This window comes from Asparagus officinalis, chromosome 4 (assembly GCF_001876935.1).
Source record: "Asparagus officinalis chromosome 4, Aspof.V1, whole genome shotgun sequence".
Classification (NCBI taxonomy): Eukaryota; Viridiplantae; Streptophyta; class Magnoliopsida; order Asparagales; family Asparagaceae; genus Asparagus; species Asparagus officinalis.
The window spans coordinates 144,109,300-144,121,326 of record NC_033797.1 but is presented as its reverse complement, the minus strand read 5'-3'; the positions used below and the strand labels follow the sequence as shown (position 1 = coordinate 144,121,326).

Sequence of the window (12,027 nt, the reverse complement as noted above, 5' to 3'; positions counted from 1 at the left end):
ATTGGTCAAAAAATAGATCAGATTTCATATTTGGTCCGAAAATATTGCAAGAAAGGAAAACGAAAAGCAGCCAAATTGAATCAAACTCAAACTAGAACTAGTTTTATGAACTGGCCCAAGTATAGCTAGACTAGCATTATTCTGGTATAGCTTACAAATTGCCAAACCGACTTTAAGAATCCACATTACTTGGAATAAGATCTAAAGAACTGGACATATAACCATGGCTTAATTTGGACGATTATCAGATAACCCCCACAAGTTTCAAAATATCATAAAAACCCCTTAAGTTTACAAGTCATGAGAAATTTAAAAGGGAGGGGGGGTTCCCCTAAAAGCGTGAATCACAATTTTCACCGGTAAAAATTATTCCCAAGTAGTTTTCATACTCACCCATGCGAAAATGGCACTTAACACCGTTAACGGGGCTTTATGAAAAATCATAATATCGAAGGTGTTTTTCTTGTAAGCTCTAAATTTAAGGGTGTCCTGATATTTGGAAAGTTAGTGGTCGTCCAAAGATAAGGGTGTCTGAAATTTAGCCTACATCTAACAAGGGTGCCAAACCAATAAAAACCCACAAGTAGAATTCGACCTATGGGCGGCAAATGCAGTAACCTACCGAAGGTTGACCGCACCCCTAGTGGGCGAAAACACATTGGGCAACTACTGAATTGAAGAGCGAAACTATTGAAGCATGTGTGAGGGGACTCGGCTTTGATACTACGTGTGCCCAGGCTTTGGAGTATGATCGTTCCTCAAACTCTAGGGGTTGTCTCTCCCTATGTATTGCGGTTAGGAATCGAAAGCTGTGTCAAACCATAAGGAGAGGGGGGCTTCAGTAAATAAAGGCAATACTACTTCGTTCCGCCGATTCTTCATCTAGGAGGCATGGGCATAGGCCACAACTGCAGACTGGACTGAGGGAGGTGGGCAAAGTAAGTATTGAGGGGGTTTACTGCTCAATATAATTTCATTCATATTCCATATCTCCATCAAAAAAAAATGCTAAATGATAAACTCGAACTCTAGTTCTCGCACACGAATCACCCAAATTCATCTTTAAATAATCCTTTTTTTCCCTAACAGGTCAATTAATAACTCAAAACTCCAAAAAAAAAAACAACCTTTTTTTTGCAAGAAAATCAATGTAAAAAACCAATCACAGACAAGATAAGCGAATCAATCACCTGAAAGCGGCGGGCTTGATGTCAGGAAATGCGACGACCCTATCATCCTTAAATTGCACAAAACAGGGGCGAAAATAAATATAAAAAAAAGAAACTAAAAATAGCAATAAAAAGATCCACCAAAATGAAAATTTTGAAAGAGGGAAATTGATCGTACAGTGTAGAGGACACGAGTGGAAGCAGGAGATCTGGCGATCTGACAGAACGAGCAGGGACTAGATCTCAACGCTGCTGGAGCCGCCATGGCTTTTCCCAATACCAAAAGCCCTAATTTTTGTAATAAAGATTACAAAATTATGTTTGGAAAACGTAATAATCATGTTTGGAAAAGTTAGCAAAGATAATAGAGTTAAGGGGCTGTTTGGTTGTATGTTTTTACCATGTAAAAGGATGAAAAGTGTAAAAAAGTGGATCCCAATGTCAGCTTTCATCGCTTTCAATTGTTTGTTTGTAGTTGTGAAAATAGTGTAAAGTGATTTCATATGCTGATGTGGCTTGTAAATTGATTTCATAAAAAAGACATGATTTTAGGAGAAAGCTGACATTGAAATCAGAAAAAAATAATAAAAAATAATTTCAACCAATATGGTCATTTAAGTAGGGACAACTTTTTACACTTTCCAAACAAACAATTAAAGTTACATTTGCAAACCAAACAAGCAATTTATGATTCCAATGGAATAAAAAACAAACAAAGAAAAGTATACATGTGAAATTGATAAGGTGGACAACAACTTTCCAAGTTGTGTCATAAATACACAATTTTACCAACAACAACTAAACAGCCCCTAAATTATTTATTAGCCGTTGGATTTGTATCATCACGATGGCCCACAATAATTCTTAGCCGTTGGATTTGTATCTCATGATGACTCACAATAATTCACCTCCTCTACATCTCAATTTCGGTGTCAACCAAATTATACAGAATGAAAGTTACGAGACGTGGCGTTTTTGTTTAGCGTTGAGTTTACCGAGATTTATTTCGCCCCTTGTCCCCCACCTAATTTGTTATAATGATAATTTTATTTCGAGTGCTGTTACGGGGACCCAAAATATGAGACCAATGGAGGGGACATGTGAGATGTCCTCTCCCTATTGCATAATGAGATGGCATGAGTTGGCATGGCCAACCCATTATGCAATAGGGAGGAGACACCTCACATGTCCCCTCCCTTGGTCCCATATTTTGGGTCCTTAAATTATTTTTCTTTTATTTCAGCTTTGCCTTTTAAAAAAAAAGTAAAGCACGATGTTGTTGTGGGATTCAGGATACTTCATTGTAAGAACGGATTCATTTTTACCCTCGCATGACACCTAAAAAATAAAGGAAAAAAGGGAAAAATTTATACAATAATACATCTCTAACACCATTTAAAAGGAAACTATCAATAAGATTATTATGCAAGCCTGTAATGAGAATTGGACAGAGCCAACTGGTACTAAGCCATTTGCTTTCTATGACCATATATATTATCCTATATGTAATATCTTCATAATTCGATATTTATCATTTTTATGCTTGATTGTTATACATATTTTGGACTCTCTGGTGGGCAACATTAAAAGTGACACGTGGCTCTTTCGGCGTGCACAAGAAAAAGACGTGAGAATATATGCATCATCTACTAACCATATAATCTTTTGGGCGAGGTTTAAAGAGATAGCTCGTGGGAAAAGCAAAAGATTCCATAAAGAAAACAATAGTAGTACGCGTCATATATATGGTGACAATATTCTTCTAATTACTATATTGGTATTACAACAACAACTACAGAGTTTTTTTATCCAAATAATTAGGGTCAGTTACATGAATCATATTATTTTATTATGACTTATATCTTTCGTTAAAGTAACCATTATTATATTTTTCTTAATTGCTCTCAACCAAGTTCTTTTAGGTCTACTTCTAGATCTCTTTGTCCCATCAACTATAATATTATCACATTTTCTAACCGGTGTACTAGGATATCTTTATTGTACATGACCAAACCATCTTAGTACATTCTCTCTTATTTTATCCTCGATAGGAGTAATCTCTATTTTACTATGAATGCACTCGTTTTTTATCCTTTTTTTAGCGTATACCTAGAAGACTATCTTAACGTTCTCATTCATGCTGCACTCATTTTTTGCACATGTTATTTCTTAACAGACCGGTATTCCAACCCATAAATCATTATTGTCGGTCATATAAATGTCCTATAAAATTTTTCCTTTAGTGTCATAGGTATTCTATTATCACATAAAACTTCCAAAGTACTCCTCCATATTAACCATCCGGATTTGAATCGATGTACAACATCATCCTCAATCTCATCATTATGACAAATGATTGTTTTTAAATAACGAAAGTGGTTACTTTTATGATAGATTTGGATAGCTTTTTTTAAGAGGGGAGGGNNNNGCTAATTATCTTAAAATTGTTTTTGTTTATATTTTTTTAGTAAGTGAGGGGAAGGATGAGGAGGGTTAAAAAGAAGCAAATTTTTACACTTTCTTAACTATCCTAAAGTGGACAAATTGCGAGAGGGGTTGAGTTTTAAGTGAATTGCTCCCTTCTCTTCTTATTTTCTACTCTAAACAAACGCAAATTAGTTTCGTTGCTCTCTCTCTCTCCATTTTCTAGTTGTCTATCCAAACACAAGCAGTTACATCACATTCACTCTCTCCCCTTTCCCTCCCCTTGGGTTTGATTCAATCATCCCCTTGCTCTACCCTCTCTCTATCCATATATTCTTTTTTTAATTAATTCTAAAACATTTAGTTTTGAGAGCTTGCCTTCAACTTTCTACTTTAGATATTATACTCTCTCTAGTCTTGTCAACTAATATTATATCATCAGTAAATAACCACGAACTTCATTTTTAATATACTTAATAAATTGGTCTATAACTAATGCAAAAAAAAGGAGTTCTTTGCATTGAAATATCTCAAAGTAAAAAAATGAAGGTACGCTTTTATGTAATTATTTGGTTTGTATTTTTGGTAAGGGTAATTATTTGCATTGAAATATCCCAAAGTTTGCACTACTTATAATTTTGCTAACCTCAAATGAATTAAGGAGAATATCAAAGTTAATTCTTTTTAGAACTTTGTGGTATCTGCTAGGCGAAACAAAAAAAACTTTAGCCTATCATAGTTTAAAATGGTGTAGATTAACTTTGGGGCATTAAGTGTGAATAACCCTTGATAAAATTTTCAGGTCCTTTGATGCATTATTATGGAGAAAATTTTAAAGTAGACTCATTTACAAACTTTATTCATCAAAATCAGCACATTTCGAACTTATTTCTAAAAATTGACCCGGATTCGGCCATGTCACCAAAATTTTAAAGTAGACCTATTTACAACTTTATTCATCAAAATCGGCGCATTTCGAACTTATTTGGGATTACCAACCGTGACTAAATAGACACTAGTCTAATTATAGGGGTTAACAGTGAGAGCTGAAATTACAATCCAAAATAGTCATGGTTGTCAATCTCGACTATTTTGAAAGATAATTAACCAGGTTTGTAATTAGTCAAGGTTGACAATCCTGACTAATCAGAAATAAGTATTTTTTCAAAAATCGACCTTATTTCAATCCGCACTACTGAGGTGGCCGAAACATGATCGATTTTTGTAAATAAGTTTTAAATAAGTCAATTATAGTGAATGAAGTTGTAAATAGAGCTATTTTGAAAATTTCTCCTGTTATTATCTCGGGCTCCACAGTGCTACTTTTAATCCTAAGGACAACCAAGGTCGTCTTGGCGGTACACAGAGACAAAAATAAAAAGAAGTGAGAAAAATAAAAGAAGAAAATAATCTTATAAATTGTTTACTAAATAAATAGATTTTTTTAAGGAAATATTGGTAATTAATAGAAGATTTTATGCCATGAATTGGGGTTTGCTTGATTCAGAATCTATTTTGAACCAAAAACAATAATAAAATAAAGGAAAAATTGCTTCTAGGCCCCAAAATCCAACTTTCAATGTGTCACAGCGCCCCCAACTTTCAACAATGTGCTGCAGCCCCTTTTTTTAAAAAAAATTATGTCCAGGCCCCTCTCCTCAAGTTCCAATGCAACATCTTCAAAAATCCCGATTTTACCACTCCCTCACACCCTCTCCTCCTCCTTTGTTCCTCCTCTGCCCCCGCCGGCCTCCCTCCCCTCCCCCGCCTCCCTCCCCCGCTGCACCTCCCCCTACACCTCCCTCCTCCTCCTCTGGTCCCCCTCTGTCGCCTCCCCCGCTCTGCCACTGCGTCGTCCCGAGGAACTTCGTGTGGCCGACGGCGATCATGGTTATTATATTAACATGTTAACTCTTAGGGTTAACATGTTAACTTTTACGGTTAACATGTTAACTCTTAACAGTTAACATGTTAACTCTTAGGGTTAACATGTTATCTGTAAGAGTTAACATGTTAACCCTAAGAGTTAACATGTTAGCCCTAAGAGTTAACATGTTAGCCCTAAGAGTTAACATCCGCTGACATGAGAAAGAGGAGGGTAAAATTAGAATTTAAACCAGCTGACATGTCTAATCATGAGCTGGTATGTCTAATCATCTGTTGGCATGAGCTGGAATCATGATGGAGGGGCCTGGACGCAATTTTTTCAAAAACAAGAGGCTGCAACACATTTAAAAAAATATGAGGGGCTGGAGCACATTGAAAGTTGGATTTTGGGGCCTAGAAGTAATTTTCCCTTGGGCTGGGGGGTTGTCTTTAGACCCAAAGTTTTCCCCTAATTTATGTTTAAAACTTTAAATATAAGTATTTTCATTTGTATCTTTAAATCCGATCAACTTTCTCTTTTTATCTTTAAACCTGAATAATATAATTCATAACTAAAAAATATTTTATTTGTACTTTTAGGAGGTAAATCCCCCAAAATACCCCCACATCTCCCCAAAACTCTCCCCCTCCCCCTCACATATGAAATTAAAATCAAAATTTTTAATTTTTAAGTATCATTAATTCGTATTAATTGTAGTAAACAATCATGAGGAATCATAAATAATCATGTGAACTGTGATGAAGAAAAAGATGAATTAGTGTAATAGTTGTCCCAAACATTTATGTGAGTTTATGCTACAAAATTAGGAGTTGAGGAATTGGGAGAATTTATATATCATAATATCAAAAAAGAGACGAATCCTCACCAATGTTTTAAAAAAAATTAAATTAAGGGAGTTAAGAAGTATTTAATGGTTATACAAGTTGAAAAAGAAAATAAGCGAGCAAAGGAGGTGAGAGAGAATTAAATGAGAAAAGAGAGGGGTAAAATTGATTTTTTTATTTTAGGGGGGACTAGGGGTGGCAAACGGGTCAACCCGACCCGACCCGACCCATATAAAATTTGACCCGACCCGTATAAGAATGACCCGACCCGACCTGTTTAATAAATGAGTTAATACGATCCTACCCATTTATTAAACGGGTTACCCGACCCGACCCATATAACCCGAATGACCCGTTTATCAAACTTCTAACAATGAACTTAAACTGTTCAAATTTTCCAAACTTCTAAGTAATGACACCATTTCTCATGCATCTGAAGGTCACCCCCTAGCTTGCATTTTTTTTTCTCATGCAATATCAGTCATCAAAAATAAATAAGAACTTTGATCTCGAGTTTTAGTTGAATACATCATTCATCATGAGAATTGTGAGGCAAGAGTACAATCTTCAACCAGGTAAACAATTATGTGAGTACCATAAATGGACGTGTCCAAAAACTGATAAGACCTAATACATATTGCTGCAGTTTCCAACTTATATTAATACAGTTCTATTCGAATAAGTTCATGATCACAAGGTGGAGAATCAGATTGCAGAGGACAAAATCAGCAAAAGCTCGCTCCGGTGGCAAATCCTGCAACGAGAGGGTGGGTTTGTTAATAAAAGGAAGTGCAGCTCACAAGCATATTTGGCACTGGTAAGCACCTAAATGGAGTGACTAATTCTGAACTCTTCATAAGAATGCTTTGAAATGTACTATCTCAAGAGTGACTCAACTATCTCAAGAGTACCAGTTTTATTATCCAATAGCATAATCTTCACAAGTAGCACGATTATCAATATTGTGCATCCAACTTTTATTAGGGGCCATATTCTCGAAGCAGACATGATAACAAAATTACCTAAACAATTATCACAAATATATTAACGATGCGTTAAAGAAAATCTGAAGTTGCTAACTAATAATAATAACATGTTGAAGGCTTAATAGTAACCACCAATGAAACTGACAATAAACAGAGAGCACAAATACTTATAAGTACAGACAAGAGAAGAGACAATGTAATGTACAATATCAATAGCTGTTAATCAGCTTTGTTGGAAGCTGAATGATAATAGTATGCAAAACAAGTAGGAGAGTACTACAGCGAGTATATTTGATTCAAATTTTTGAGTGACAAACACAGACAGATTAATATGTTTGATTCAAAATTTTAACTTAAAGCTGAAACCGAATATTGCAAAATATACAAACTTTGTACATGTGCTCACTGAAAAATCAGCATCATGTTTTAAACTGGATAGATATTGTAGGCTGTTTTAAACTTAGTGAATAGAGAGACTTATTTTAAGATACTAAAGAGTTCGGAATAATGCACTGTTTGGTTGCTCTCCTCAATCTAAAGAGCATGATTTACGTTACAATGTGGAAGTTTGTCTTTCACATTCTATTACCATCCATATTGCTCGAGTACTCATTAAAGAGAGAGAAAAGCTTGTCTTTCACATTCTTAAGCTCCGTAGAATTGTGTCCATATAGCCCATGATAGCAAAACTCTACAAATTGCATTTTGTATCGGGGATCCAAGATGCACGCAATAGCAAGTAGAACATTGTACTCACTCCAATATTTTTCAAATTAACTACTGTTATGTTTACTTTTTGATATGGTAATTAATAGACACATATAAATAGGACAGGTATTTCAAAAACTTGACCAATGCCCAATAGTTAAATATAGAAACAGCAGCCAGTAAGAATTAGTTAATTTAGTTTGTTAATGTCAAACTAACATTCCATTAAAAGCTCTTTTATTTAGAAATATTATGAAAGGGATAACAACAGATCAAATTACAACTAATATTGTCGCTTTAAACTTATTTTGTGTGGTCTCAAAAGAAAAGATTACAAGGTACCGCTATGCACAATGCAAAGATAGACATAAAAAGAAAACTAACAAACTAATTAAGTACCAAACTCAATGTATATAGTATCTCCCTTTCTCAATCTTTTCTCTCCATTACAAACAATTTTCTCTCTTTTATCCACTTCCAATGGAGTCATATATTAAATTTTTCGATATCATCTTGGTAATTAATAGACACACATATATTAAAATTTCTCTCTTTTATCCACTTCCAATGGAGTCATATATTAAATTTTTCGATATCATCTTGGTAATTAATAGACACACATATATTAAATTTTCTCTCTTTTATCCACTTCCAATGGAGTCATATATTAAATTTTCTCTCTTTTATGTTGACAATTTTCATGGAAAGTGTAGGTGGACCTCGTGGGAGGATACTATGATGCAGCAGACAATGTAAAATATGGCTTGCCCATGACTTTTACAGTCACAACTCTGGCATGAGCTGCTCTTCATTATAACCAATAATTACAAGCTACAAATGAGCTACAAAATGTTCATTCAGCTATCCGTTGGGGAACTGATTATTTCCTAAAATGCAGCGTTAAGAAAAACTAATTATATGTTCAGGTAATTAAAATTTATTAATTAAACATATCAAAATTATGGCAGAGTAATAGGTTAAGGTTAATTAGATCCTCAATACTGATTGTCGATATTCAAACAGTCTACTTAAAAAATAAATCACAATCAGAGATAATGAGTACATCAAAAGATGGAACTCTAGCCAGATTTCACTAATAAATGAGCATGAATGAAACCCTAGTAAGAGGAATAGATGTCTATGATCAAATTCATTTACATGAAAGCCAATGATCAACTCTGGAAACAGAACATTTGAGCTATAAAACTTGAACATTTAAGCTTCGAAAGAGAGAGAGGGGGGAAACTTACAGAGAGGATCGCGCTGTGAATTATTGGGAAACAATGGTCTAAATTAGAACGAAGACAAAAATGGGGAAGAAATGACGCCGCTTGCCTCCGTTTGTTCACCGTCACTCGTCGTCGACACCTCACTCCGATCGCCGCTGCTCGCCGTTTGCCGCCGTTGCGCCGCTCGCCGCTTGAGCTTCGTGATGGGATCTAGGGCTTTTCTTCGTGATGGGATCTGGAGCTTATTTTTGTCGCACGGGTTTAAGCAGGTTGTTATTCGGGTCGGTACTTTCATTATACGGGTCATTATACGGGTCAGTGGCTCAACCGGAATTTACCCATCTAATAAATGGGTAAATTCAGGTTGACCCATTTATAACCCAACCCATATAACTCAACCCATACCCATTATTAACGGGTCGGGTCGGGTCGGGTTGATGGGTCGGGTCAAAATTTGCCACCCCTAGGGGGGACCACATAATATGAAGTGTATTTGAGAAGTTTTGGTTTAAAAATAAATACACAAAGTTGATTGAGTCTAAAGATACAAAGATAAGTAAATATTGAATTTAAACATAACCAGGATAAACCTTTAGGTGTAAAGACAAAAACCATGTATATACCTTTTTCTTTGGTGAACATGTTACAGGTGGATCAACTGTCAAAAGGAATTAACTCCACTTTTACATATTATGCATAATAAAATTATAATCTTCAGTTCTTATTCCAACTTTATTGAATTTTCATTAAAAAAAAATAATATGGCCTCATCGTAAATCTAGATTAAGATACTACTGGATACACACAGAGAAAAGATTTATGAGACATGATTAATTGGTTCAAAATGGCCCTAATTTCAATCCATGAAAATTACAAGTTATTTGCACTTAAATCTCCCAAAGTTAGCCTCATTTTAGCTTTTATATTTGAAAGTTTTATTTTGACCAAAAAGTACGTACCCAAAAGCCAACAAAATTTAAGTTTGATTAAACCTTTTTTTTTATGCCCAATGAATTATTTAGGTATATTTCAAAGTTAAGTGTGTGTGTGTGTGTGTTTTTTTTTTTTTTTTGAGCCTTTGGTATTTTCCGGGCAAGCAAAAACTTCCAGAATCATAGTTAAGAATGAGGTAAACTGTGGCGTACTTGGGTGCAAATAACCCAGAATATGTTGAATAACGTAAAACACATTTAGAATATAAAAATCTCTCTCAGCCTCCATTATGAAGTCAGAACTAACATATTATCCTCCTCCTCTCTCCCTTTCCTCATCCCTCCTCTTGTGTTCTCTCTCAATGGCAGCACACTTGCTAATACTAGCCAAGCTCAAGCTCCTCAATGGCGGAGGCCAAAGCAACTGGAGGCTCATGGCCATGCTTTTCTGCCCCTTTGCCCTCAAGCTCCCTTTGGCCATGCACATGCCTTCATCCTACACTGACTTAGCCATCTCTCTCAGGCTCTTCATCTTCAGGCTCAACAGGATCTTCTTCTTCGAAGGGAGCGGCGATCGGCGGTGGGAGAGAGCTCTGAGGCTGTTTCATGAGAGGGTGCTTGTGGCCGGAGCCAGGTCGAGTGAGCTTGATCTCAGTGACATATCCATGTTTGCTCTCTGACTAGCGAGAAATTAATTATCCAGTAATCCCTGTCCACTGAATTAATTAATGTTATATCAACGAGCGTTTGAAGAACGAGTCGCATTTATTTGCATATATGTTTAATTTTATGGGCAATATCCTAAAACAGAACAGGGACAGGGGCTGTATAGTTATGTTATTACGGAAATAGAATAAGATTATTTTTTTTTATTTTATTTTTCCCCTTCTTCCATAAATTGATTGCTCACAGGGTTCAAGCTTTGAAAATTTGATTACAATTGTATGGCGTTTCCAGTTTCCCCCCTTTTTCTCATTTTTCTTGCCTTGAGTTTAAATTCAGTACTTTCTCCTTTTGTAGGACATAGCCATCATCATACAAATTTGACTTTGATCTAAAACTACACTATGGATATAGAAAGGAGCAAGCAGGAATTAATTGCGCTTTGGTACCCCAAAGGTCCACTGTATTGATATCTGATACCCCAAAGTTTTTTTTATTACCCGTTTATACCTTTATGCTTCAGCAAATGAGAGACTTAGGTACCCCACCGTCTAGTTTTATATTGAAACTAAATCACGCCACATGCGATCTAATTTGGATATTTATACCATTGTAGCCATTATGATAATCCCATTTAGCAGGGCCCACTGTGGGTGATCCGGACGGTTGAGAACAGGTTTCAATATGACTCCCACTGTCTTGAGTACAATTCCAGGCTTAGGTTATAGAAAGAAACGAATCCAATTTCGCGGGGAGTATTCCGGAATTTGACAAAACTCGTAAACCTAAAATCAGGAATTTGACAAACTCGAAAACCTAAATTATTGGATATTGTTCCACAAAAAAAAAAAAAAAAAAAAAACTACTGGACCTTGGTCCCATTTTCTTTAAGTCCATTACTTCATTTGATTCTTTTTGTGATGTGGGGGTATTATGCTCACAGAAAGCTCGAAAACAATGTCAAATTATATACGTTTGTAACTGAAAGCATACGTCTGATGCTCGTTGGTTGTCACCTAGCAACTAAGTAACAAAAATGTACTAAACTTCCCTCAGAAAAGACAATGACCACACATGGACAATATTGATAGGAATCTCTTTACATATATGCAATCATTCATAGTTTGCATTAAATTATGTCATAGAATTCTCCAGGCATCCCATGGCATCTTCCTTTTCACATTAAATAATAATGCATATTGCA

The 12,027-nt window shown here is 35.5% G+C and overlaps 1 protein-coding gene across 2 annotated transcripts in view; it reads right to left on the bottom strand.

The window, feature by feature from the left end:
- LOC109839635 (bifunctional adenosine 5'-phosphosulfate phosphorylase/adenylylsulfatase HINT4) overlaps positions 1 to 1,479 on the bottom strand; it is a 6,577-nt gene extending 5,098 nt beyond the window's left edge. For both annotated transcript variants that reach the window (XR_002246676.1, XM_020408139.1), the window contains exons 1-2: positions 1,348 to 1,479; positions 1,191 to 1,237 (exon numbers count right to left, since the gene is read on the bottom strand). Coding sequence is in view for 1 of the 2 variants with exons in the window: in XM_020408139.1 (XP_020263728.1) it covers positions 1,191 to 1,237; positions 1,348 to 1,434 (134 nt within the window). In the remaining variant the exon portion in view is untranslated. The remainder of the gene's footprint in view (positions 1 to 1,190; positions 1,238 to 1,347) is intronic.